The 27,679-nt window shown below is 43.3% G+C and overlaps 1 protein-coding gene across 4 annotated transcripts in view; it reads left to right on the forward strand.

Annotated features, from left to right (window-relative positions):
* The first annotated feature begins 110 nt into the window (after positions 1-110).
* fndc3a (fibronectin type III domain containing 3A) overlaps positions 111-27,679 on the forward strand; it is a 74,813-nt gene continuing 47,244 nt past the window's right edge. Inside the window, exons 1-3 of one of the 4 annotated variants that reach the window (XM_060075356.1) lie at positions 111-251; positions 5,051-5,194; positions 27,580-27,655. In XM_060075356.1, coding sequence (XP_059931339.1) covers positions 5,084-5,194; positions 27,580-27,655 — 187 coding nt within the window. In that variant the 5' untranslated portion in view covers positions 111-251; positions 5,051-5,083. Of the gene's footprint in view, positions 252-521; positions 1,543-5,050; positions 5,195-25,096; positions 25,140-25,629; positions 25,853-27,579; positions 27,656-27,679 lie in introns of those variants that run through there. The other 3 variants (XM_060075355.1, XM_060075358.1, XM_060075357.1) reach the window with 3 other exon arrangements.

Below are 27,679 nucleotides of genomic sequence, written 5' to 3' on the forward strand. Positions count from 1 at the left end.
CAGGGGGGTCGGTCTATCTATCTGATGAGAGTGTGCGACGTCGTGAAGAGGAAGAAGAAGCTCATCTTAGCATTAGCGGGTTAGCTTTAGCATGTGACATTTAGCCTTCTGTGGTGTTTAGGTTAGGCTATCCCTCTCAGGTTGTGCTAAACAAGTCACTCCTTAAACCCCACTACCGATCACTCTTTCTGGGATAAAGTGTCCTCGGTTCCTGCCCTTTGTGAGAGCCAGTGAGGAGCGCTGCAGACTGAGTAAGTACACAGCTCACTGCTATGTACACTCTACATAGCTCTACCAGCTGTCTATAATGTTTACCTTTATCAACCACTCTATTTCATTTTTAATAGGGATATATTTTCCGTATGTTTGTTGTGTTTTATATGTGTTTTATATCCATATATTCTTATATGTAAATCTATTTATCTTATGTATTATTATTATTATTATTATTATTATTATTATTATTATTATTATTATTATCTTTGTTGAATTCCTATTACATTCCAAACCGTAAGCGACATTTTTGTCTTAATTCCTTCCATTGAGTGCCCTATTCATGACAGGTTAAAGGTAGAGTCTTATCCGTCAATATATGTCAAGCATTCCGTTGTTGAAAGTGTTAAGAAGTGATTGAAAACTTTACACTTAATTGACAGAAAGTTGCTCTTACAAGACAAACGCAGATTTGTCTAAAGAAGAAGGCCCAATGTGCAGTATTGGCCAGTGTATCGTCATTAAATAAAATCTGATTAAGAATTGTATGTTCAAGAATAATTTATTCCATCAAATTATGGTGACTGTTGTGGACAGGCTATACAATAAACAATACTTAATCTAGCCTGCTGCAAACTTTCTTCCTGGTTATTTTAGTACATTTTCTACCTTGCTCTGCATGTTGGCTGGATTCAAACTCTGGGTGGCTTAAACACACACCTGCAGAGTAAATATTTGAAACGCAAGATATCAGATGGCTGTCAAGACTGGTAGACGGTTGAGGACATTATAATTAGTTCATTGTCGGAGCTGGCCATTTTCTTGTGTCGTGCTTCTTATGTGTAATTATTTTATACGACTACATGAAAGACTAATAACCATGAAGACAGATTGAAGTGACAATCACTGTCAAAATAACAAAATTGTTTTCATGATCATTTTTAATAATGCATATATATATAAACCTAAGTGTATTGTAATATCATCTTTGGACACTTGATGGATAAGCCCTTTTTGAAACAGATAAGTTTTACTTAAAACACTAGAATAGTTGGTGACACTAAAGACAATATATATTTATTACCTGGGTAAAAAAAGAGAACAAAGTGTCATTTACCATCATCATTTCTAAATCTCTGGTAATTCCCCTTCACACCAAAACCGAAAAACATCTGTGTTTCATGTTGTCATTTGCACTTTTAGTCACATACAAATTCGCTGCGCAGTGAGAGGTGCTGTATTTTAATACTCCACATAGAGCAAAACAATTCAACTTATTTAGCTTCAATGAATAAGGATTTTTATGGAAGTTTGTTCCTTCAGCCACATGTGAGTATACCAAAAATATTATTTGTTCACTAATGACTTTGAATTTACCAAATGTTAATGATGGATATTTTGGTAACAGCTTTGATAATATCATGGGAATTTGAGTAGAAATTCCAAGGTGTTCAGTAACCCGATACGTTACTAAACACCCGTGAGACTCCTCTTTGTTGTAAAGAATTACAGTAAACTCAGCTGTATCTCAGAATGCATGTTTATCTCCGAAACGAATGTGTATATCATCCTGTAAAGAATTGGCCCGTATTACATGGTTTCGCACCAGACCCACTTGTTTTTCTTAACAAGAGCACCTGCGTTGTTAATTCTACAACAGTGTGTCCCAACTAACACCTGTTTCTCTCGAGCAACTCTTTTCCATATCCTAAACCACTTGGCCCGAGATGAATGGCAGTATTGTTTTGTGATTAAAGTGAGCTGTTTAGTGACTGGCTGTCTCCATGGGCCTTAAGGTAATGCCAAGAGAAGAGCTCTGCTCCACTGGCCTCCTCCAAATGCATCATAAAACACCATGCTAATCTCCCACTGTGCTCCCCCTCGCTAACTGCACTTCAGTCCAGTTCATTGACCACCGTGCTGTAAACTGACTTTGTCTAAGCCCAAAGAGGGGAGTGGCTAAAGCTAGCAGATAAGCCAGATCACAGCCTGACTCCGGAGCGCATGCGCTACCTCCTAATTACCTCAAAGACACGTGTGCCATTTCTCCCTCGCTCACTGCCCTCCCTCTATCGCCTTCTCTGTATGTCACTGCCTCTTTCTTGCTCTGTATTTCTCTTCCATCGCTCTCGCGCACTTGGTCTCTCCGGTGTCGATCAATCTGTCTCCGTTCTTTCTCTCTGTCTCTCTCTTCCTCTCTTGCATCATTCTCTCTCTCTCTCTCTCTCTCTCTCTGTCCCTCCCTCTCGGTTTTCAAAGTAACCTCATCATAGATCTCTGAAGAGACTGTGGTCATGGGGGCTGATGTATTCACCCAGCCGTTTAATGTCCATCTTTGGGCCGTGGCGTTAGACCCATACACCGATCCCGTCATGGGGCCCTACACGGGGAGCTGCTTCTGCTGCTGCTTCTGCTGCTGCTTGAGAAAGGGCCGGATGACATTTTCTTCACTATCATTCTGAGTTTAGTCCATTTCCACCCAGCCACGTTCCTCTCCTCCTGCAGGCCCTGTCGCTCCCAATAGTGTAAAACAATCAACACCATGCCTTCAGCTCACCGCCTGTAGCCTCTTTATTTCCCTCTGCCTCTCTTTTTAAGTGAGATGAATGGCTGAACCAATCATCTATGGAGCGGGGTCATTCGTCTTCTCCCACACCTCATTTCTTCAGGCGGTATAACATCAGCTCATCTCCGTCTGTTGATGCATTGCTTTGGGGATGGCGATTGATTAGTCAGAAACATAGACTGAACTGTTGAACTCAGTATGAGTTCCTATGTCAAACTGGAGCATTTAGTGCACTGGGTCCACCTGATCCCATAACGTAGACGGGTGCTGTTAATAATAAAACCAAACCACTACACAGCACAGCAAATGTTGTTGTGCATAGCTAGATGCTAACGATTTTCAAATTGTACACTTTAACAACACATAATAAAGGAGCTTGGCACATGTTTTTCTGGGTGGCCCATTAATTAGTGAATATAAACCATTTCAAACAGTACAGAGTATAGCACAGAGTGTAGCCTACTACTTCCTGCTTCACCAGAAACCGTCTCGGTTGCAGGTTTAAATGGCCCTACGACAGAAGTTGCGTAACTCATAAAATGATGCCCAGGGAAAAACATCTGTAGCAGGAGCACTAATGCCAAATGGATTTTACCCGGGAATTTATGCACTATGTAATATCCTTAATTTCCCATCATGCCATACAAAATCACAAAGTGCCAGCATGTGCAAGAAAACAAAACACATGGCAAACCGCATTGGACGAGATTATTTCCCCTTGACAACTCGCATTCCATTCCAAAATGAAAGATACATTATTTTGCACTGGCTGTTATATTTGACTATAGCTTTGCACTCCACAGAGATGTGGTCATGGTTACAGATAGACTATATACTGTACTTGCCTCCATTAGCTTGACTAATGTCCTAGCCAATACCAATAGATCCACATTGATCTATGATTATTCTGTCTGTAATTAAATTGATCGTTATATTCTCTCTGCGGCTTAGAGAGTTATATCAGGGTTCCCAGTGGCCTAAGAATCAGCAAAACTAATTACAGCCATTGCAAACAAATATCTGTTAGGTTAAAATACCCATTCTCCCCCAACAGTTTTTTTTGAATGCATCATGAGTTCCACCGATCATCCATAATAGGGATGGGCAACGATCGTCGAATAGTCGGAGTCGGGTAGAAAATTGATTAATGAATGTGACTTATCGTCATTTATGACACGGTTCTTCTCAATGCTGTTGAACGCTCCGTTTACTTGCATGGGCCTTCACAACTTCCGGTGGTGAATACTTTTTAGACTTTTTTTTTTTCTGTCGTAGCACTCCGCAAGTAGTCCGGTAACTTATCAACCCCGGCGTCCTCGGTTGCTAAGCGACGTCAACCTCTTTGGCTGACTATTTTTCTGCTGATCAACACTACGAATGCTGGTAACAAATAAATTGTGAAAAGACACACCATGTGAAGTTATTTTTTTGACCATAGTTTCCATATGCTAAAGATGTGTCTATTTCACCGTCATGCAGGCTTTAGCGCATGTAGGCCTATACCTAAGCCCACGTTGAAATTATTTTGATGTTGAAGGTTGATGGCGCAGTTGTTGAAATAAACAGATTGATTTCCTACAAATCATAAAAGCCTCCCCCTGTGTCATTGTGTGGGTGTGTATACGAGGTGCGTGCGTAGGCCGTTCTTGATTGACTGTATTTCGAATATTATTCGAATACTTCTCAGCGAATATCGAATAGAATTTTTGCCAAAAATGCACATCCCTAATGCATACGTTGTTGCAATTTTTCCAATAAATAAGTGGGAAGTCTGCATGCACCATGCAGATGTACAGGATACAATTTCTATTTTTTTGTAAATTATTTGTGCAATTTATATGGATTGCAATGCAGTATCTGCATTTATTCAGGCAGAAGCTGCAAGCTGAAAATTACTTGAAATAAGTGAATGTACTTATTATTGCTAATATTGTATGTTTCACATACAACAGTAGTATTTAGGAGAGCCGTAGATGCTGTATGACTGTTAGGTACATAATACATGCACCTCTCTGTATTTAATACTTAATCCCCTTTGAACAAGTAGTTTCTACAATTTGTAAAAGAGAAGGGAATCAGAAGGGACCTCACAATAAGTTATAAAACTGAGCTTATACGATAACTATTAGGATTCTTTAAATACAAATATTCGATAATACAGTGCGATTTCATATTTTATGGGATTTAAAGAACAAAGTGGATGGAAGTCGACTATTGGCAGATAATACACCATTTATATTCCTAGTGCTAACCCGTGTACCTGTGTTCCAGGAGTTCCTGCTCGGTGGTGTGAATGAGGGAGGCATGGCAGACCATACCCCACCTCTGGAGTCCGGCCAGCTTCTCAGCCCTGATCACCCCCTGATGGGGTCCCCACCACCGCCTGCCATGGTAAACGGAGAGGGCCCTCAACAGGTACGGCCTCCGCCTCTCTCAATCGCTCTCGTCCTCTGTCTCGATTTCTAAATGAAGAGACACCACCACTCGACGTCTCTGGCCTGCGCAACGGTAGCCGACGTTGTAGGCTTCTTGCGTGCCAAAAAGTGTAACGTCATGTTGGGGTGATGGACGTCCCGCTTCCTTTTTTCTGCTTCATTTTCTGGTTTGTTGATGATATCATCTTTAGCATCAACTCCACTTCATTGCGTTCACCAAATGTCACCGAACAAGGGAAGAGGGACTGATGCAGAAGCATGCCTTCAGGAAATGGCACCGTAGGCCTTTATGCCAGGGCTCTAAACTAACTTTTTTCACTGGTTGCACTGGTGCGCCTAACTTTTTTTTTTAGGTGCACCAGCGCAAATGTTAGGTGCACCCAAATTTTCGACCTATCGCATTCAACACTGCAGTTTCACAGGTTCATGTTTTTTAAATAGCTGCCCATATGGGCATTATTGACTTGTAAATGAACTAAGAATCTGGTCAACATAAAGTTCTTTATTTGAATGTTTGCACAAGAAAGGTAATTTCACTGAAAAATGTTGGTGCTTAAAGTGCTTCACTGAGCTGAAATCTAACTAAAAACATCTCAAGATAAATGAAATAAAAAGAAAATCTAAATTAAAAGTGCAAGTGTTTTAAACTGAAACTTCAAACTGAACATCTCATGGCTCTATGTCTTATGGACTATCCTCAATTGCAGTCACATGCCGTGAAACACGCTGTGAAAAATCATTAAATATTATCATAAATAAATATCATCAAGATGTAATTAATAATAATGACCAAGTCAAAACATATGAGTATATTAATATTATAGGCTACATGACTCAGGGCATCAGCTAATCAGATGGTCTGCATTTATAACTACTACAGTCATTAGTTACCCACACAGCCCGACACAAAATACAGAAGTTAGCCTAACACACACAACTATCAACCATTGATTTATTATTAATTTATTTATTATTTTTAACAGTCTCATGTTCCTATGCCTACAGGAAAATCATATGTTACCAAAGCAGTCTTCCACCTCCCCCTCTTCCAAAACAGAGCCACATACAATGTCATCATCTGGTAATCTCATGCTAACGTTAACGTTACAGCGTCACTAATGACAGATATGAAAACATTTTCATAATGTTAACGTCCACTGACTTTTATAACGTTACGTTAGGTCTTCAGTTCAGATAAACAACTTACTTTAACGTTACCACACACACACACACGATAAATAAGTTCATACACAACATACCATTTATGAGCGGGGACTTTGACCGGGGACAGGTCACCCAAAACGGGGATGTCTGGTCACCCTCCTCCACATCCACTCTCTCTGTCTAAACTGTGTGTTCACACCAAACCCGACGGGGCGACAGGATCCCATACAAAGTGAACGTATAGACGCGTATCGGGCGAATTTTTTGCGAGAGAAAACCGGCGAAAGTTTTGATTTATCGCGCAACACTTTCGCCGTGCAGCGTGCACAGGCGAGCGCGTTCACGAGGATTTGTGGTGCAACAAATTCGCTCGAGTTGAAATATTTGAACTTTGACGCAAATTTCGCGTGATGACAGCCAATCCGCGTTCAACAGCGTGGCCACTGAGTCACATGTGTAACGTAACAGCCAATCAGCGTTCAACCGTCAAGTTCAGTCCGGGGTGAACTGCAGCATGGAGGATAAAGTGAATGTTACCGTTTGCGACTCCCGGAGCTCTATATATAATATAATAGTATATAATATAATATTTGTATATATAATATCACGAAGACATGCAATGGTGGTTATCTTGGAGGTTTTTTCTTTTTGAACAGCTGGTTGCACCGGTGCGACCTCTGATTTTTTTTAGTCGCACCATTGAGAAATTAGGTCGCATGTGCGACCAAATTGGTCGCACTTTAGAGCCCTGCTTTATGCTGAGGTTTGATTCATCCTTGAGGCCGTGTCCACACCACAATGGATAAATGTGAAAACAATATATTTGTGCAAAGAGTTTTTCCGTTATGCCACTTTAACCGGCTAGGCTGGTCTGAATCACGATTATGTCATCATTTTCAGAGATGTAAGATTTGATTGTGTATACCGCGGCGTTGCACAATTTATGAACCCAGCCTTTTCCATTTCAATAACCGTTGGAAACTGTTTTCAGTGGTGGAAAATGACGTTTGAAGTTTTTGCTGAATGCCAAACTCTGAGAAAATAAATAGCTCATACATTCATCCGGTGTACCGTGGACATGGCCAATAAAGACTCAGGATGTGTCGTGCTTATGAGCAGCATCCATAATAGTGGTGACTTAGAAAGTGTCCATTGGGCCAAGATAATGGGGAACCATTTTATTGAGTCAGCAGCTGTATTTGCTTCTACGGTGTATCACTTTGATTTGACTCACAACGATGTTCGTACATGATTTCAAGGAAATTTTAATTTGCGTCGCATACACGCTGGTTCGGGAGTACTTACAGGTAATGTGGCTGTCCAAATGCTTCCAGTGTGACATATTGTCTGGGCAGTGCGGTGGCTTACTCGAGCCAGGATGAAATCAGCAGGGGAAATCTAAAACCATTAGCTGCTTGCTGGTTCCAAAACAAAACAAGCACAGATTTTCCATCCATGGTAGATTCAAATAATAATTGTTGACACACTTTTGCTGGCTTGATGATCTATAATTTTCAACAATACATTATGGAACTTGTAAAGCGGCAACGTATTGACGTTCTACCGTTGTCTAAAGATGCATTAAGATGTATTCTAAACGATGAAATGCATTTGGGCCTATACAATAGAGAACCAGGCAAAAAAACGACTAAGCACAACTGGAGAGACAGCAACCTGCTACCTAACTATCCCCAAATAAAATATCAATAGTGAAATATACAGTACAGTATAAAAAACATTCAACTGATGCATTAATTTGGTCTTAATGGTTTCAAAGCACAAATACCCACCAGAAGGTGGCGCTCCCGAGGCGACTGCCTGTATGGCCTATGCCTTTAGCCGGCCCTGAGAGCTCATAATCCCAGGTGTGTGGGGTTGTTCCCTTTGCCCCCGAGTAGTACTCGGTTCATCAAGACAATAATGCATTTGTCCAGACCGCCCAGCACCGGGTACTGTGTTGTTGGATGCTGAGGAAGTCTGGATGCTCTCTATGATTAAGTGGCTATGATCCGATCTCCCCTGGTGTCAGACGGAGAAGTCCTGACATGTCTGTCGCTGTGATGGTCATCAGTGAGTCGGGCCTAAGTGTGCGTGTGGACCTGTGGACCTGTTAAGATAAGACCTGCTAATATTAGCTCTGGCCCCATTAAACTGGCCTTTCTAGCCTGTTTTTTTCCGTGTTTTTTTTCTTTTCTTTTTTACAGTGGAAAAACCCCAGGTTGAGGAAGGCTTTGTTCCGCACAAAATCCGATTTGGCTTGTTTTGTTGGCTGGCCTGTGAGGCGGCCATTCCTGTGGAATTCGGTTACCTTGCTTCGTTCCCCTGTGGTTACCTGGTTACCCATTGTGAGGTTGTGTGTTTGGAAGAATGTGGCGATGTGATATCGACCACAATACTGCGTCTGTGGTTTGATATACTCCTGTACATTGGGGTTCCAACTGTACAGGTGCCGTATAGTTGTTATAGAACCGCATTACAAGTACAACCCAGTTACACAACAAACGCAACAAAAGACCACTTTGGTATCAAGTTCATAATATTTAAATGGTCTTTATCTATGCTTGATAAAATCTGGTGTTCTGGCACTTCTGCTGACTTTATCACAGAGACAAGATATCTTTTAACTACTTGTTGTATAATAAAATGTCTGCTCTCAAATGCGGGTAAAATAACAGAAGTGTATTTACATTTGGGGCATTTAGCAGTCGCTTTTATCATAAGCGACGTGTACACATATAACCCTTAAAAATGATGTCTCCACGTTTGCTTGAGGTGCGTATTTCAGGTCGGGCAGAACAGTTGTTGACCGTGGATTGCAGTGTTGTTTTGGTGCTGTCTGGGATTTGCATTGCTGTGGGTTTCATTAACCTTTCAGCTACTGCCTATTTGTGCATGGGAAAGCAGGGCTGTGAAGAAGCCTCTTCCTGACAGCAGTGTAATGAGAGATTTGTTGAGCTCTGAAAGGCAGATATGGCGTCAGAGAGGGGTTGGGTTACCGTGTTTGTGTCTGTGTGTGTCTTTGTGTGTGTTTCCCGAAAGTGTTAAAATACATATTTTCAAAGAAGTCTACTGACGGTTGATCCTATTCCCCGCAGTGAATAAGCACCCTATTTTGTTATTGTTACTTGGGTTACTTGTCTTGAATATGAATTTACAACGACCTTTCGCTTTTTTTTTTGCTGACAACATACAACAGTGATGTGGTATATGAAAGGAGCCACACACCGTGGGATGATACTGAGCTTAACCCTCACGCAGATAGCAGAATAAACCGCTGCTCCGACGGAGCCCGATGCATCCACCCACACCGTAGCGTTACGCTGAGATGCCCAACCCTCTCTGGGACGTCAACATCAAAATCAACAGCTGTCCAGAACAAGCCTCACATATCCGCACGCTAAAGACTCTTTTAACTTGTTTGAGATTTGCTTTTCTTTCAAAAGATCACCTCTTTCGACGTCAAGCAGGGTCAGAATGATGGAAAATAATGATAGAAACGATAGAGAAATATAACCAAATATTAGCAAGCTAGACAGACGCAGCTGGACAGAAGCTAGTCAACTATAAGCGAACACACTTACTCCCTCTGTCGGACGGTACCATTAATGTTTAAACTGACGCTTCAGACTTGCGTCGTCATTTCTTTAAAGAAATACGTGTTTTGAGTCAACCCGGCGATACAAGTAACCTGTAAGCAAAGAATCCAGATGCTCCCATAAATAAATAAAATTCTCCGTCCCACGGTACCTAGACAATATCACATATGAAATTCCTAAACCTTTATCCAGGGCTTAGTCTTGGGCAGAGCTAATTGTAGCAAAGGGCTTTTATGGCAGGGAGGGGTGGGTGGGTGTGGGTGTGGGTGTGGGTGTGTGTGTGTGTGTGTGTGTGTGTGTGTGTGTGTGTGTGTGTGTGTGTGTGTGTGTGTGTGTGTGTGTGTGTGTGTGTGTGTGTGTGTGTGTGTGTGTGTGTGTGTGTGTGTGTGTGTGTGTGTGTGTGTGTGTGTCGGTGAAGAGAATTTGCAGTAGTGGTTGACCCCTCTCCTTAGCCGACCCCTTGACCTTTTCAGTGAAGGAAGCGACAAGGACATCCGATTCTTTACTTCCCTTTCTTCCCCTTCCTCCCTCCCCCCCCCCCCCCCCCCCCCTGCTGGTTAATGACGTTGTGTTGTGTATGATCTATTGGTCTGAGTCAGAGAGGGAGTTGTCATCGGCAGAGGGAGGGAGGGAGGGAGAAGTTATTACCTTGAGACTGTTCGGGATTGGAGATGACTTGCTATCATTTGCTTATTCCATTTCTGTTTAATTCTCCCCACCTCTGTTGTCTGGGTGTCCGTGAGCTCCTGCAAGTTTTCCATTAGCCCTCCCTGCCAATTGTGCATTGATTCCATAGTCAATGTCATGGATCTTTGTAGGATGATACATTTTTGGCCGTGCAAGTTTTTCCTTTTCAAGCTCTGACTCAAGCGGTACTTAGCGAAATGGGACGTGTGGTTAGCCGGCCTACTGTGCCCACTCATTGTCAAATAAAACCCATAATACATTTTGTCTGCTGCTCATTTTGAGTCCTTGGATGACATCCACGTCTCATCTAAAGCTTGACAATGACGTGATTTATCAACGTCACAGATGACTCCCACACTGAGAATGCTTCTAAACTGATATTTTAATTCAACATTTATTTTCTTAATTTTTTTTTACTTTTCTCAAACACGATTTCGCCTTTGCTGAGCTGCTCTCTTGTGATTCGCCTTGTGTTGATTCGCTGGGCTTAAAGTTTGAATGTTGCAACTTGGAATAACGGAAGACGACGCACTTTTCTGTGGTCGGCCTCATAACAAGTAGGGATGGGCATAATTAATCGATGCTCGATAATTGATCGTTAAGAAATGCGTCGATCAATTTATATTGTTATCGATCAAAAGGACGTTGTGTTGCATACTGTGAGTCTTGAAGCATTTAATTGAATATAACCCTGCCGACTGGTGGAAAGTGAATGGAAGAAGGTTCCCCAGGCTGTCAAAGTTAGCGCGACAATACCTCTCCCCGCAACTTCGGTCCCGTCAGAGCGGGTGTTTTCTGCTGCTGGACTGACAGTTACAAGGCTGCGTTCGCGTCTGACCCCCGAGCATGTTAACATGCTTATATTCCTAAACAAAAATATGTAGGCTGGAGTTACTGTATGCTATGGACAGTAGGGACAGTCACCACCGTATGTGAGTCGCTCTTTTCTTTCTTAATGTGTTGACTCTCGCTCCGCTTGGTGCCTCTTGGAGTCGTTACATTTTGCCAAAACTGTGATATTTTAGCAACAAGTCCAGCCTTATATATGTTCAATAAGGTATTGCTTTTAGATAGACTAGTTCATGCAATTGTTTGTAAATGGGTGGCTCATCTTTTTGTTGCGAGCCTTTTCCGCGCGCCGGCTGCAGGCATTATATGTCGGCCTTTTCCCCCCCCTTTTTTTCATAACAGTTATACAGTTTAATGCCCACTTTTAGCCTACTGCCTTTGTTTGATTATTGTTGTCCGATAAGTTCGCTACTTATTGTAATTGGAATAGGCTACAGATTTAGTCTTGTTGAATCGTTTCCAAACCTTTAAGAGCGCCTGTAGGCGCATTGTTCGGACTTTACGAGCGCCGCATAGGCCTATAACCTATAATGCCTGTATTTATTATTTTAAAACTGTTAAACAGTTGTAGGTCTTCAAGTTAACTGTATTGTATTAATTTTGGCCCATACATTATTGTTGGAATAAAGATTTAATTGATAAAAACATTAGAAAAAAAACATAGAAAAAAGTTAATGATTAATCGATAATTGATCGATAACTCTAGTGATGCTCGATCAAGAAAATTTCTTCAAATGCCCATCCCTAATAACAAGTGTAGTTTTCATGTTAACAGTGTTTCCCCTGTATGCATTCAGCAGCGGCTGAAAAATAAAATTGCAACACCATGTTCAAGGCACATTTGCACAATGATCTGGTCTCGGCAGATAGATACTAGGGATGGGCCGATAGTCGATTCTATCGACTATCGGCGATAGATGGATTCCATCGTCGATCGTCTCAAGTTGCCAATAAGAAGGCGATTTTTTAATAATAATTATTTTCTTTATTTGTTTTGAAAAATGGCGCTGTGGTGGCTATTTTTACGACTTAAAAAGCCCCGCAAATTGTAATTGGTGTTAACTGGCACAGGTAGAAACATAATATGTAGCGCTTTAAAACGAAAAAATAATTCTGGCAGAGCAAATAAAATAAAAATGAGCACAAAATTGGCTAGGCCTATTGCAGACTGCAAAACGCAGTCAAAAGAAAACCTAATTTGGATTCAAAGGAGCGAAATAATCCAATGTATGCCTAAAAGCCTAATAATAAATACACATTTTAAAGTGTGCATAGCCTACAGGTTTCTGGACAAGTACACCAGCATATTCACCTTTTCTGGCTTCAACCAGCTCCTCAGTGGCGTGACAACATTGCCTGCAGTGCGAAATACACGCTAAGAAGGTAGTAGCGCATATACAAAGATATTTACTCGCAATCTTGGCCATTAACGGATAGCGGTTCTCGTTTGCCTTCCACCATGCGAGTGGGCCACTGTCCCCATCTAGTGCATCTTCTTGCAGGTAGGCTGTTACTTCTGCCTTTGCCCGTTGCCCCTCAGTGAGTGTCACAGGTTGCTTCGCCTTTCTCAAAAGGCTACCCAGGGAAGGTTTGTTTATCTTAGGTGGGGGTGGTGGTGGAATAGGTGCCCCTGGCTGCTCCGTCTCCACATCCTCCACTCTGACCCTTACCTGTCCGGTGTCCTGCAGAATGACACCATCTCTGCCTCCAATCGAACTCTCGTGCTGTCGAGGGAAACGGCATTGATATGGTCGCCCTTGTAGCGGGGGTCGAGGAGAGCAGATAGGCGCATTAATTGTAATGACGCTTCATTATCGTACTTGTTAGTTCCAGCTGCACCCCGCTTTTAATGACGGACGTCATCCGGACGTCATTGTCATCTTCCTTCAAGACTTTGTCTTTCATTAAATGCATTGTGGGCAGCAAGGAAGAGACTTTTCACATAGTCTTCGCCAGACAGTATGTCCGTAAGGTCGGAAAGAGGTTTTAGAGCTTTTTTTCACTGCCTCCAGCACAGCTTCATCTTGCCACGTCAGGTTTGGCAGGGGACGGCGGCTTCTGTCGTTCGCGAAAACCCTCTTGATTGCTGTGGCCTGTTCCAGTATCCTCTCTGCCATCTTCTGCTTCGAACCCCAACGTGTTGCACAGACCTGTTTTTAAAATAAGAATGATTAGCCCAATAGCCTGCATAATAATATTTGCCTAATCATAATAACACCACTAGCCTACTATAGGCCTAATAATAAAATCTAATAATCCTACCGTAATCAAAGCTTGTTTGGGGAGTTGTAGCTCATCCTGGGCTTTGCTCAGCTCCCGTTTCCGTTGCCAACAATGAGAAAAGGCGCCGTTGATTGCCCGGCAGACCCCAAACGCACGACTAGTGCGATCCTTTTCTCCATCAAGTGCGTTGTTTATGGCCACATTCACATTATGTCCTAAGCATTTCAACAAGGGCCATTTAAGCTCCCGGACGGCTGCAATAATGTTTGCACCATTGTCAGTTGTGAGTTGGGATATCTTCTCTTCCTCTATGCCCCACTCTTGAGCGCCCACTTTGAGGGCGTCTGCCAGTACATCTTTCGTGGGATTTTCTGGGACAAAGGACGTAGCCAAACACTTCGCCTCCAGTTGCCAGTCTTTGCTAATATAATGGGCTGTGAGAGACATGTATGGCGTCATGTTCACGGATGACCACATGTCTGTGGTCAGGGCAATGAAGGCGGCCGATTTGACAACCGATGCTCCGCTTTCATTGCATAAATTGGGGATGGCAGTTTGGGAAAAGTATTTGCGCATAGGCAACTCATATTGCTTGTCCAGCGTTGCCAGCATTTCTTTGAAGGTGGTCTTCTCCACCGTCTTGAAGGACACTTTTTCTTTACACAAGTACCGGGTCACAGCTGTGGTACACTGCTTCCATTGAAGGCTGTCTCGCTTGTATTTGTTTCCCCTTGAAAAGGCGCCCAGGATTGAGGGCTGCTGCGAGGTTGTAGCAACAGCGGAGGCCGCGGCACGTGGAGCTAAAGATTCATGATCTGCCGGATGATGCACTCTCAAATGAGCGTGTAAATTTGTAGTCTGGGAATCCTTCACCGGAATCATCATTTTACAAAGCCGACATATCGGCTGGTTGACGTCTTTAGGTTCACCTTTCTCATTTGGCTTGAATCCCAAAAACTTCCATGTGGGCGAAATTCCTGTCGTCTTACTAACTAAGATAGCCTCCATTTTTTGTAACATGCGCTGTGCCGTGTGTCATCAGGACAGCGCCGCCAGAACCAACGTATGGAAACTTAAATCAGCGGAGGCTCACGATGGTCCAAGGGGAAGACCATCTGTATCGTTTTTAAGAAAATATTGAAAAATATAACCGCAATTTTATAATGTGATAAATTATTATAAATAATTATTATTATAAAGTTAGTAGTTTATGGTAGAATCTGGGCTCATACTACGTCGATTGACGGGGTGTGTGCGTTGGGGAGAATAGAATCGTTAGTGGCAGCTCTAGACATGATTAAAAATTATGTTTTAATCAATTTGTATTTTGTATAATAATACAAATTGTATAATAATAATAATGTAGAGCTGTTACTTTGTCAAGTGGATCAGCTTCCTATGTAGATGGATAGGACTTATTGTAAGGTAACCAAAAAACGCAAAATTCTTATTTTCAAGGATCGTACTCATAAAAACTTACTTATGCATATTATATTCCTTTTCTATCAAGTCTGTTCCACTTGATGCTACTCAATTCTACACACTACCCCGTTAATGTGCATATAGATGTATTTTCTATAGACGTTTATTATTTGTATGTTATCGTTTTCAATTATCTTATCTTAGATTATTGGTGTACAGGGCTGTAGAACTTTCTACCTGAGCATAAATTATCCAATCCCAATGCAGGCAAACCTGTAGTAAATACTTTCATGTTCTCCTGAAACAAGAGGGAGCACAGAGAAAGGTAAGGGCATACAGAGATTAGATGCAGCAAATATGGTCCATTGCCCGCTGAGTCTGTGGAACAGGCACAAAATGTCAGGGCGCACGATGGTGCACAACGTTCCACAATAAGCATATACATGAGAAACTCTAGACCCAAGGCAGCCCCAATAATGGCCTCTTTTTGTAACTCACTGGAACATGAGCAAGGTTAATACAAAGCCTTGTGTCTGCTCTGAATTATGCCTGTGAAGTAAGCAGAGTGTGCAGTAGGGCTGTCAAAATTGCTCAAAAATGACATTCGAATGTTCGTTTGGAAAAAAATCACGAATTTGAACTATTCGAATATCTGGTTGCCTATTTTACGCAGTTGCCGTCAATAATGCGACAAAACCATGGTTCAAATTAGTGGGATATATATATATATATATATATGTATATACATATATACGTCTCGTTGAGAGTGCTGGTGGGCGGCGGCTTCCTGCTGGGCATTTCCTTACTTTAAAACGAGGGACATCGCGAACAGACGGAGGCTCATTCACAAAGCAGTTAGGCGCTTGTACCGCGGGAGTGTTTTTTCACATTCGAATATTATGAGGGACATCGCGAACAGACAGAGGCTCACTCACAAAGCAGATAGGCGCTTGTAACCGAGCGTTGGCACTTAGATATTTATATGACAAGAATGACACAAGCGTGGAAGGGAAAATAGTCTCGTTTACTTAGTACATATCAGAAGTCACCCAGTCACAGCGTGAGAGCTGGAATACCTATATCCAAGTACGGAAACCCAGAGGGGATAAAATACATTCGCTCTTCACAATACTAGTCTGTTACACTTGTACCGCGGGAGTGTTTTCGAATTCGAATATTATGAGGGACATCGCGAACAGACAGAGGCTCATTCACAAAGCAGATAGAGGCGCTTGTACCGCGGGAGTGTTTTTTCACATTCGAATATAAATTTTCACGTTCGAATTCGCGTTTTTTGATACATTTCGAACGAATATTCGAACTTCGAATATTCGTTGACAGCCCTAGTGTGCAGTTAGAGGCAGTGCAGGAGCGTTCAGAGAAAGTTCAGGTCATCAATCTTCATGGGTTTCCAAGCGTACACACCATCAGCCATCAGCAGCTCTACATTGCTTCAGACTGCTGCCCGTTCAATGCTGGCTTTGATGTTATAGAAGGAAGCCCTTTTTGGTAAGCCTTTCAGCTAGACAGACTATACATAGGAGGGCTGGCCCGAATTATTCGAATATTCGAATACTCGTTCGGAAAATTTGTATTCGAAGCTTAAATCAGTATTCGGAGCTTCGGTTTTTTTTTTTTTTTTTCTCTCCACGTACGTGACGTTACCAGAGCGAGGGAGGCAAACTATAAGCGTCAGCGACACCAAGCAGAGAAGCGAGAGAGGTGGAGGAAGAATAGATTGTTCTTCCTCCACCTCCACCTTGTTTCCCTTTACTTTATAACACAACATTAGCGGGATCTCGGGAGGAAAAGTAATACTTAGGGAACCTTAGCTTAGTTGTTTGTTTACATTCGCTGTACAGCGCCGCGCCAACTGTGACTGGCTTGCTGCAGAACGTGAGCGTCTTGGGAATACCCGGTCAATATAATGGATATAATATGGACACATAAGACAATCAATATTCGGTATTTGTTATGGATTTATTGTACAAATTCCCTGAAAAGATGCACGTTCCAGGATGAATTGAAAAGCGGGGAAAAACTAAGGAACTTCAACCTACTTAGGCCTACTAATTAACGTTCAAAAGCTATTAAATCTTCAACAAAAAAATAAATCGGTTCCAGGGAGTATATAGGGATTATTAATGTTGTTTTTTATGGTGTTTTTTTCTGGAACGAGTATTCGAATATTCGCTCGGAAAAACCAATGAGTATTCGAAGCCTGAAAAATGGCATTCGGGCCAGCCCTAACATAGGCAAATCATACGTTTCCCCCCCCGTGACTGTGTACGTCGCGTGGGCTACAGTCACTGTCGGCGTGAACAGCACAGCGGCGACACAGCGCTCCTGTTGACGTCCTTAACACTGGCTGTGTGTCATCAGCCGCATACATGGGAGACTAAGAGCTGGGCCATGCGATCCCCATCGCGATCATCTTCACGCCTCACCCTCGGGGGTTTTGAGAGTGTGGCAGAGCCGTGGCCTACTCTTCGGGTCTCCGTATAATCTCACACACTCTGAATCATCCATCACAGGTCTGGAGGCTTCAGTCTGAGGGCCTTGGCAGATGGGGCATGGATGAGGCTTGTGAAGGTGTAGATAATAAAGGGACTATTTTCAATTTGTATGACACATACAAATTGCTTTGATGGTCTGTTGCTCGTGGTATCAGAACCCATCTCCTTATTAGGATGTTGTCAGTTGAGATGAAGGGGTAAAGATGATTTCCTTTTACTACCATTTAGTTCTCGGCAAAAGCCAGTATCCAAAGGGACCACATCAGAAACAAAATTATAAGTGCTGCTGGTTTAGAAGCAGGTTTTCTGACACACTCCTCTTTAATCTGACATCTGATTTATAGGCAAACTTTCAACACATTTTATGGATGGCTGTATTCAAAATGAGTCTACAATTTAGAGGCATGTGGCTGCAGGTCAATGTACGTCATCCAATTATAAATCATTCAATTAATTAACTCATGCTGTCGTCATATTGTATTTTTGGTCTGGCATAAAAATGGATCAGAATTACGTAAGGGATCTTGTATCAAGCACTCTTCCAACAGCGCACACAATGAATTTGAATATGACCTTCAAATGCTTTTATTTTTCAAACTAGTACTTTTCAATACGGTTTGACCACATCAGGAGGAGGAGCAGCAGCTTGGAGAATGATTCTTGATGGCAGTTTCCGGTTTGTGGATTGTACGCAAACTACTCCAAAACCACATCACATGCCAGAGTTGTAACTTGCAGGCCTTTGATTTAGCTGGAAACACTAGTGTATGGCTTTCAAGCTTGCATATTTGGCAAGTGCGATGGAGACGTATTGGACAGAGTTTGTGTGAGTGTTAATGGTTAGTTGGAAGCGTTGTATCAGGCGAGGGAATACCACCCTTGTTTGATAATGACGAAACTACTTAAAATAAACAATTTCACTAAAACATTTCAATGCCAGTATAACGAAACTCTGACTGGTGTGATTAAGAACATCCAGTAATAAAATGCAATTGACATTTGGTCTACACTAAATTTGACATGCAACCTATTAAATAATCAAATATTTATTTATATTTCGTAGCAAATTCCTCGGCTGGCACACAGATGAATGATTTCCTCTACGCTTGGATAAAGTAAAAACGCGCTTATCAAATATCTTTATCATTCAAAGCCGAGGTCCTTGCAGTGTTTCGGAGTGAGTGTTTATGAAAACTAAATTACTCTGCGATTTGAGGCGAACGGATTCGTTGCAGATCATGATCAGATAGAGGGCTAACCCTACAAATTGAACGGTGTCATGGGGTAGCCACACAGAGCCATTAGAAGCCCATTAAGCTACAGGGGGCCCATGATAAGACACTCCAGCTTATCAAGCTAAATGTCTGCCCCTCCAAGAGAGGCATTTGAATATATAAATGGCGTACAGTATACAGCCTCGTTTCTCAGTGCTCCCGGAGTTGTCTTAATGTGTTGCATTAGGCGGTGTCTTCTGGATGCACAAAGCAAGGTTTCCATAGAGACCCTCTCTCCCACTGTGTCTCTATTCCTTCTTGTTCTCTCTCTGTCTATCTGTCATTGCCTTTCTGTCGCTCTCTCTTCGTCTCCCTCTTTCTCTCTTCCTCTGCTGTGGTTGGGGGTTGGAAAATCAGTACGTATTGTAATCCAAACTGAAGAAGAATACTAGTTTTGTTTGAAGGTACTTTACCTTGCTTATTATCATAATCCTACCGGTAACAGCATTATGTCTTGTTTTTCGTTCGTAGGAAAGTATACTTAATACCTCAGTTCTGATTGTTATTGTTTTAACAAGAAATTTTCTGGCTTGGTCATTTTTTTCCGTGATCTGTTGGACCTGTTTCTTGATCCAACCACACGTGGTTCTATCTCGAAACAGAGTCAGGAATGGGGGATGAATCAATCCACCGGCTGCATTGGCAACCATTAACAACAATATTATTTAGGATGAGAATTTTGAACTGAAATACTGATATGCCTTGTGGAGGTGTACTGCACCGTTATCATTTGGAGAACAATGCCAGCAACGTATACAGAACAATGTAATCGTTCACCGACTTCGGCCAGAAGAGTTCCCCCTTTTTTATTTATTTTTTTCAAGGACCACAGATGCAGTGAGCAAAACACGCCTGTGTTTGTGTTTCCACTGGCAAAACACCAGACTGCGCTTTGGGTTTTCCATTGTGCAAGTGATCCAGCAATATTTACAAGCAGTAAAACCCGGCTCCAACCATCTCTCTCTGCCTCCTTCCTTCCCTCCCTCCCTCCCTCCCTCCCTCTCGCTCTCTCCGCCCTGCTTTCTCACTGAAGTATCCCAGGGACCCAGGAGTGTGGGTCATCACATTTCTTTGACTGGTACAAGCGACTCGCTTATGTCGTCAGCTCCCGCCGAGTGACTGCATTAGCTCCTGGCTGGTTCCATCGCTGCCCCCCCCCCCCCCCCCCCCACCCTTTCCATTCCCTCCTTTGCCCCCCCCCTCCCCCATCAAATTGCTCCAGCTTCCTGTCAGTCCAGCTGCCGGGCCCCGCTGGTACACGGTAAACAATTAAAGAGGAACAAATCGTGAGGAACCCGAGCCCTGAGTCACCGGGTGAAAAAGCCAGGCGCGTCGGATCACAGGCCTGGTCTCCTGGGCAATAAAGCAGAGCCCCCGCCGCCTGCCTCCGAGGTGGCCTGCTACTCATCCATGCGCCTCGCATCGACACGGGCAAGGACCTGGCCCGGCAGCACATTAACCCATCGGGAACACTGTTTTATTTATTTTTCTAACGTATTCACTCAGCCTTTCTCTCTGCTTGATTGAGGACAGACGTCATGGTGCTGAAGAGGGGACACCGCTTCTGGCATGAGGCGTCCACTGAATCCAACGTTCGACGGGCAGTTAAAAACGGATTGTTTAGATGCATCCAACCAGATCGTGCAAAGTGGTATTAAGTGAATGAATAACTTGGTGGCCTTTTGTAACTTCTTCTTATGTACACAACTGTTACGACGTACGTGAAAGTGGTCGGGGAGGAATTGATTTGTACAACAGAGGGCCGCAGGTGCAAATCAAAACCGTGGTCACTATAAAGTCTGTTGCCTACGTAGGCCTGGTCGGTACACTAGCGGTTTTGAGTCCCTGATTTATTTTGTGCGTGACCAGGAAGACGGTGCACATAAGACGCGCTCAGCCATCCATGTGATATCTAACCTTTACTGAGTCGCCATGGGGATTTAGAGTCCTCAAATAAGGCTTCATGCTGTTAATCTGTTGCTGCCGGTCCTGTTGCTTTTGCGTGTTCCCTTGTCATTCTTTTGTTTGAAACCACAGTCTTTTCTGTGTGAAAATATCCACCACCGCTGCTAATAGACTTGGCCTTTCCATCGCCGGTCAGCATGATGACAACATCACAACATGTCGACAAGTTCATGGCAATTCTAGCAAGAGTTTCTCAAAGACACATAGAAACTGTCTGTTATTCAAGGTATATTTTGGTTGATTTGATAATGTGTTCGTGTGTGTCATTTCGGCATTAGCTTCCATCTTTGACATTATTACACAATTTCAATCAAACATCTTAATTCAGCTCCAAAAGAAGGTTCTGTAAATTTTCTTCAGTCCTTCTCTGAGCACGGTTGAAGGGTGTTTTCCCACTGTATAATGCTCTATGCAGTGTGGTGTTTATTTGGCCATGCAATCAATTCTACAGCCAGTGGACGTCCATCTCTGCAGGGTTCCCGAACAGGTCCTCGTTGGCAGGTTGTTTTGATCTCTACAGTAGTAGTAGTACAGGAGCTGCCATCGTTTGGTGGCTCCCCGTGCCACCAAATGTATGTTGCTTGATGTTGAGGGCTTTGGCATGAGCTGTTACCAGGAGATGTTATTTATTAATCCATCGAGGGGAAACATTTGAAAGCTCTCTTCCCTGGTATTGGTGTTTACAAATGAATAACCAGGCACAAAACCAATACGTTTGAACGACCGTTCGAACCAAAGTCTCAATAAGTTTAAGTCAAATGAAGTCTGCTGGTGGTATTGGTTTTGTGCCTGGTTATTCATTTGTAAACACCAGTTCGTTAATGTCTCGTATCGTGACGTTTAAGAAAAAAAATTGGCAGTTGAGGGGTATTTTCTTTTACTCACGCAGGCAGTTTTCTTTGGAACTCTGTCATGGCTGGTCTCTTGGAATGTCCAACTTTCATTTCCTTTTATTCAGAAAACGTAGCAAGGTAGACATTTGACTCGAATAACTTCCAAAGGTTGTATTGTTTATCTGCGACTAACCATTGACCACAGGAAGTTTCGGTGTGTGATATTGATCACACTACGATCAACAACATGTTGATGAAAACAAAACGCTTCACGTTTTGTTGCGAAGGAAGCTGTGATTAATGTTTAGCAAATGACTTAACGCTATAAACTGCAGCAGATTTAATGGTCTGCTGTGCACATTTCTAAGGTTTTATGATATTCTTATGGCTCTGTTGTGTTTTGATCTGGTTAAAGTAATTTCATTTGGAGTAAGTATCATATTTTATGGGAATAGATGTTGAGAAAATTAATTCAGACTGTGGTGTTGTTGAATACTCATGGTAGTGCATTAGGCAGCCGTGGTGCCATAAGTAGAAATAAAGAGAAATGGCTCTCATTGAGTGGGAGCAAGGGAGAGAGCCTGCCACATGGAAATGCAAATAGTCATGAAACCCTCCCGAAAGTCATTGTCTCTTAAATGCATCTTCCAGTGGATTCCAACACAGAAGGCGTTTCAAAAATGGTATTGTGTAAGTCTGTGTCCATGGGGAGCCTTCTGTGAACTCTGGTGCTCTGTTGTTAAACACTGCAAAGAGGTAGACAACAGCTTTTTGAGCGAGGCACTTTGAGGGTGAATGAAAGATGACGGGAGTGTCGGGGAGTGAGATAATACTTGCAACCTCAGCCCTTTTACTGTACTCCCTCATGGAGAAACTCCTCCTCTTGACTTCTGAGGACGCCAGCTGGTCATTGGAGCCTGGAAGACAAGCCTGCACTGTTCTGCTCTTTTTTTTTTCCTTTGTCTCTTCTGTAATGGTTTTTGAACTGTGCTGTTGAACTCTGATGAAGAATAAATTATTTTAAGGACACCTCAGGCATCGATTTAGCTAGCATACAGTCAGTGAGCCAAAACGTGTACATGATACTTGGGGAAACTTTCACGTCGTGGGTAGTAACAACAAAGGAGAGGGAGAATGACTATCGCGCAGAGTTTAGGATTGGCCATTGCTGAAGTCAGCCATAGCGGGAGAAACCAAGTTCATTTGTGGACACGTCTGCAAGGCTGCAAGCAAGGCTGCAAGACGGTTAAAGGAATCGACAACAAAGAAGTCAGTAGATTGGCATGGCCTCAGTATCCAACTTCGTGGCTACGGTGGCAATGCAAATGCAAACTAGCGAAGATGGTAGAGATCTCTAGGTCCAAGGAGAAAGTATACAAATTCCTGTTCAATCGTCTAGTATTTTTGTAAACAAGGTTTATATAATTTGAACATAATTTTACATTAGTTATGTTTAATATTTCCAAGGCAAATCAGTATTAATAGGGTATCCCTGTAGCAGTAGAGTATCCCAGTGTTACAAGAATATCGTATTCAATCTTTTATCAGGAGTAATAGTGGATGAAGATCAGTATGTATAGATTATGCAAATATTCATAGTGTATCCCAATATTCGCAGAGGCTGTAATAATATTGTAAACGTGTGTTTAATAAAGTAGTAGTCATTTTACAGATGTGTTTTAGAATAAATGGTTCTAGTATTTGTAGGTGGCATCCAAATATTTAAAGGGCATACTGGTATTAAGTGGGTATCTTGACTATTGGAAGATGGTATACGAATATTAGTATAATGATAGTATACTAGATTCGATTTTCCTAGTATTAATTTATCAGTGTTTGATGTGTTTATATTACAGATTATGTTACGGATTATAGCCGTATTAATAGTATATTGGAAAATTAAACATGCAGTATTTATGTTAACAGATCAGTATTAATAGAATGCATGTGTATCGGAATATTGATAAATAGTTTTTTTTACATTACTAATGTTATTAGACCAGCATTGGCCAGTATTGACATAGTACATCCCGTTATATGCATACTGTTATATATGCATACTGTTATATGCGTAGTACATACTATTAATACTGGTGTACCACAGTATTAACAGAGGAGTGGATTTGAGTATTAATAGAGGTGATGTTAATGGAGCAGTGATAAGTGTATCACAGGATTAATAGTGTGTGTATACATCAGAGGATATTGGAGTATTTATCGAGTTAAAGCCGGTTGAGCAGTATTGCCAGAGGGTGTGTGTAGTCTTGTGAATGAGACTCACCTAACCGAAACCAAAGCTGTGTTTGTGAGGAGGTGGAGGGGAGAGGAAGTGGGGGGGTGCCAACGCATAGTCATCGTACATGTCAGCCATCATCAATGCGTGGGATCTTTTGTTGTCTTTGGGGAAGAAAAAAGCAGAAAGAGCACCCTAATCCCAGCCCTCCTACTCCTGCGCCCACGTAGAGCATGACACCCCGTTTACCTTCTATTGGTCTTTGGGTTGTAGCGTAGCCACACTTGGCTCCCCCACCACCACCTCGGCCAACGCTGCCAGGGCTCTGTCGGCGGCGCGGTGGAGTGCGCACAAAACTATCGGCCACTGACACACAGTCAACAAGAACACAACAAACGAGAACCACAGAAACCGACCGGGGGGATCTCCCCGAGACTTCTCTCGCCCCCTCTCCTAAACGGAAGAGAAAGAGAGGGAGGGAGGGAGACGAGAGCCGCGCGTCTGTGCTTTCAGCTTCCTCCTCGACGTCGTTGTCGTCGTCGTCGTCGTCGCAGGGGCTTATTTGTTGAGGGGTTGCCGTGGAGACTGGCGGGGTGGCTGAGGCTGTGGCGGAGCGAACGGAAAGGAAGGACGCGTTTTCACATTCATCTTCCCTGGGAGCCGTGGTCGGCAGCGGTCGAGGCTCGCCAGGCTGGGAGACCGTAGGAGCCGGACGCGGGCTGCCACTTCTCACCGCCAGCCCCGGGGACCAGGAGTCCTCCGGCCAAAAGTCACAGCGCCGGGAGACTTACCCCCAACTCCCCCCCCCCCCCTCCCCCCTGCACGCTCCCCCCCCCCCCCCCCCCAGAACGGTGCCACTTCCTCCTGGGCACCACGGGTCCGTTGGCTGCCTGGGTCCATCTGGCGCTGGGCTTTATTAGTTTTTTTTGCTTCTGTAAAAGCTAGTTTGTGGAAGCAGTGTGGGCAGGCACACGCTCGGCAGCAGTTTGAGCCAGCGCCAGATGTGCTCGCTTCATTAGAAGGGTCATGTGGTTTCCCATGAGGCTTTGGGAGAGGAGGGAGAGGGACTTATAGACTCGGGAGTGCCGTCTCTTGTTTTTTTTTTTTTTTTTGTGACCGCTTGAATAGCATCGGCTGGATGAGAGAAGGAGATGCGGGCAACAGTAAGTACTAGTCTCATAGAAGTCTCTCTCTGTCCCTGTTTGCTTCTCTCCCTTCTGCTACCTCCCTCCTCGTTTCATCCCTGTTGTAATCGTTATTTATCTAAGGGACAAGAATGGCTTGGTATTGATTTTTGGATTTGAGTTCTGAGTTGGGGGTGGGGGGGGGGGGGTTGTGTGGAAGGGAGATGAACAGAGAGAGGGACTGAGAGGGGAGGGAGGGAGGGAGGGAGGGGAAGATGAAAGCAACACAACAAAAGAGAGGTGTTTATTTCACACAGAAACAGGGTGGGGGTAACACAAGCAGCCGGCCGGGGAGAGCTTTGACTCTGATTCAATGAGATCTCCCGTGGCCACCCACCCACCTCGTCCCTCCCCCTCCTCCTGCTCCCCTCACCCCTCCTCCCGCCTCCCTCGCCTCACCACTTCCCCTCCTCTCCCCCACCGCCGTCACGCAAATCACAGCCCCCTGCTCCGCCACGCCGGCTCTAGTGCTGCCATCGGTGGTGGCGTGGGTGTGCACTAGCATGTCAGCGCGAGTGTGTGTGTGTGGGGCAGTCGAACAGGGGCTCTTCCGTTCCGTCCGCAAGCCTCATGAATAGAGAGCCATGTCCGACATGGAGGTGCTGACGATTGCCGTGCTGGGAGACCGCCGCAGCCCGAGCCCCTCGCCGTGGGAGGCCAGGTGCTACGACGGGGATTTCTACAAGAGCGAGGTAACGGGCGCGGTGGCGGGCGGTCCGCGTCGGGAGCGCCGGGGTGTGCTCAGCGTTGCGCGGATGCGGGCAGATAAAAGCATTAGGATTAGCCCCGGGCGGAGTGGAGAAGCTGCCTCCTGGCTGCCTTCAATTACCACCTTGACGGAGAGAATAGGGATCTTATTGTCACCGTGCTGCTGTTGACTTCACTCCCACTTCCACGTCGTCTGGGTCTATGTATTGTTTCTATTTAACCAGGGTTTTTCTTCTCTGCTTCCGAGAGACAATGGCTTGGGGATGGATCGGTTGGTTGGTTTGAGGCTGTGTAGCGAAGGCTGCAGTGTGGAACAACCTGTGGATTTTCTCCCTTTTTTTTTTTCTTTTTTCTTTCCTCCTCTCTGTTTAAAATCCATACCGAGCTAACGCTAGTGGGGGGATTTGAGTCTAGCACAACGTTTTATTCAACTGATGTTAAAAAGCTTGCTGTCATTTTTACATGCGTACTTTAAAAGAAATGTCATAGTTGAGTGAATCTGTTCTTTTGTGTTGCCTCTTGCCTTCTGTAAGGCGAGGGGAGAGGGAACCACTTGTAGATCTGGCTGCCTTTCTCTGGTAGAAACCGAACGGAGCCTCCATTATTTTAGATGGAACCAGGCAATATAATCATTCTGGGATATGAGACGAAGAGTCCCCTGGGACCTTGGTTATTGTAAGATGGTAATATAGGTTTATCGTCTGAAAATGCTGCTTTTTCAGTAATGCGATCTGATCTCTGAATGTTATAAGGCTCTTTCAGATGAGTGAGACTGAATGAATGCCTTCTCTGCCTTCCCATTCCCATTTGTAACGTGATGTGCGGCAATATTGTCAAATACCGGTAATAACGTTTGATCCAAATCAACTATAATTTTGTCAATATAATCACTTTCTTCTTGCCTATTATTTGTGTGGAATCATAGTTGTATTCTTCGCATCCAGAATATTTCTGTTATTATGTATGTATTTTACATATTTCTCATATTGCATTAATTTTGTTAAATACTGTTAACATATCAATATGAAGACACATTTACTTTTTTTTTTTACATTTGCAGCGCTGTCGTCACACCCTCGTATTCTTTTCTTCTTTTTTGTTATACGATTGCGCTTTTTGTCATCTGGTCAAATAAAACCTTTCACGAAAAAAAAACAAAATGCCACGTTAAAAAAAGCAGCCGGTAAATGTGGCCGGAGAGGGCAGTTGATGACGGCAGCAGCCCGCTGTTGACACGGTGGAGACACACAGCCGTATGTTAATGACGGACCCCGGGCTGCTCCTGTGTTAAAGTCCTTATCGTCCTTATTGCTCCGTCATCACAACTCTTCGTTATAAAACTCTCCGTTATAAAAATAAGCGAAAGCAGTTCAGAGCCATTTCGCCTTATTGCAGGGAAATAAAAAAATAAAATGATGGAGAATAACCGACCCCTGTGCAACACAATCCCTGGGCTGGGTTATAAAATGTTATATTTTTTTTTTTTTATTATCCTTGATAATTCATATCCATATAGGGCCATATAGTTTTGCCAGGGGGTTGGTTTTATCAACTACTTATCTGTTTTAGCCATCCCTTTTACTATATTTTCATGGCAAATAAAAAGCAGATGCTGCCATGAGTAAACACAGTAGTGCAGTTCCATGTAACACGCGTGTTTGATTTTGAAATTGAGAAATTGGTTTCTTACCTGATTGCTTTGTGTCCACAGGTAATCCTGGTGCAGGTCAACCCAGGGGAAGCCTTCACTATCAGACGAGAGGATGGTCAGTTTCAGTGTATCACAGGTAAGCTACCCGTTTCTTTCTGTA

Source organism: Gadus macrocephalus, chromosome 16, assembly GCF_031168955.1.
Source record: "Gadus macrocephalus chromosome 16, ASM3116895v1".
NCBI lineage: Eukaryota > Metazoa > Chordata > Actinopteri > Gadiformes > Gadidae > Gadus > Gadus macrocephalus.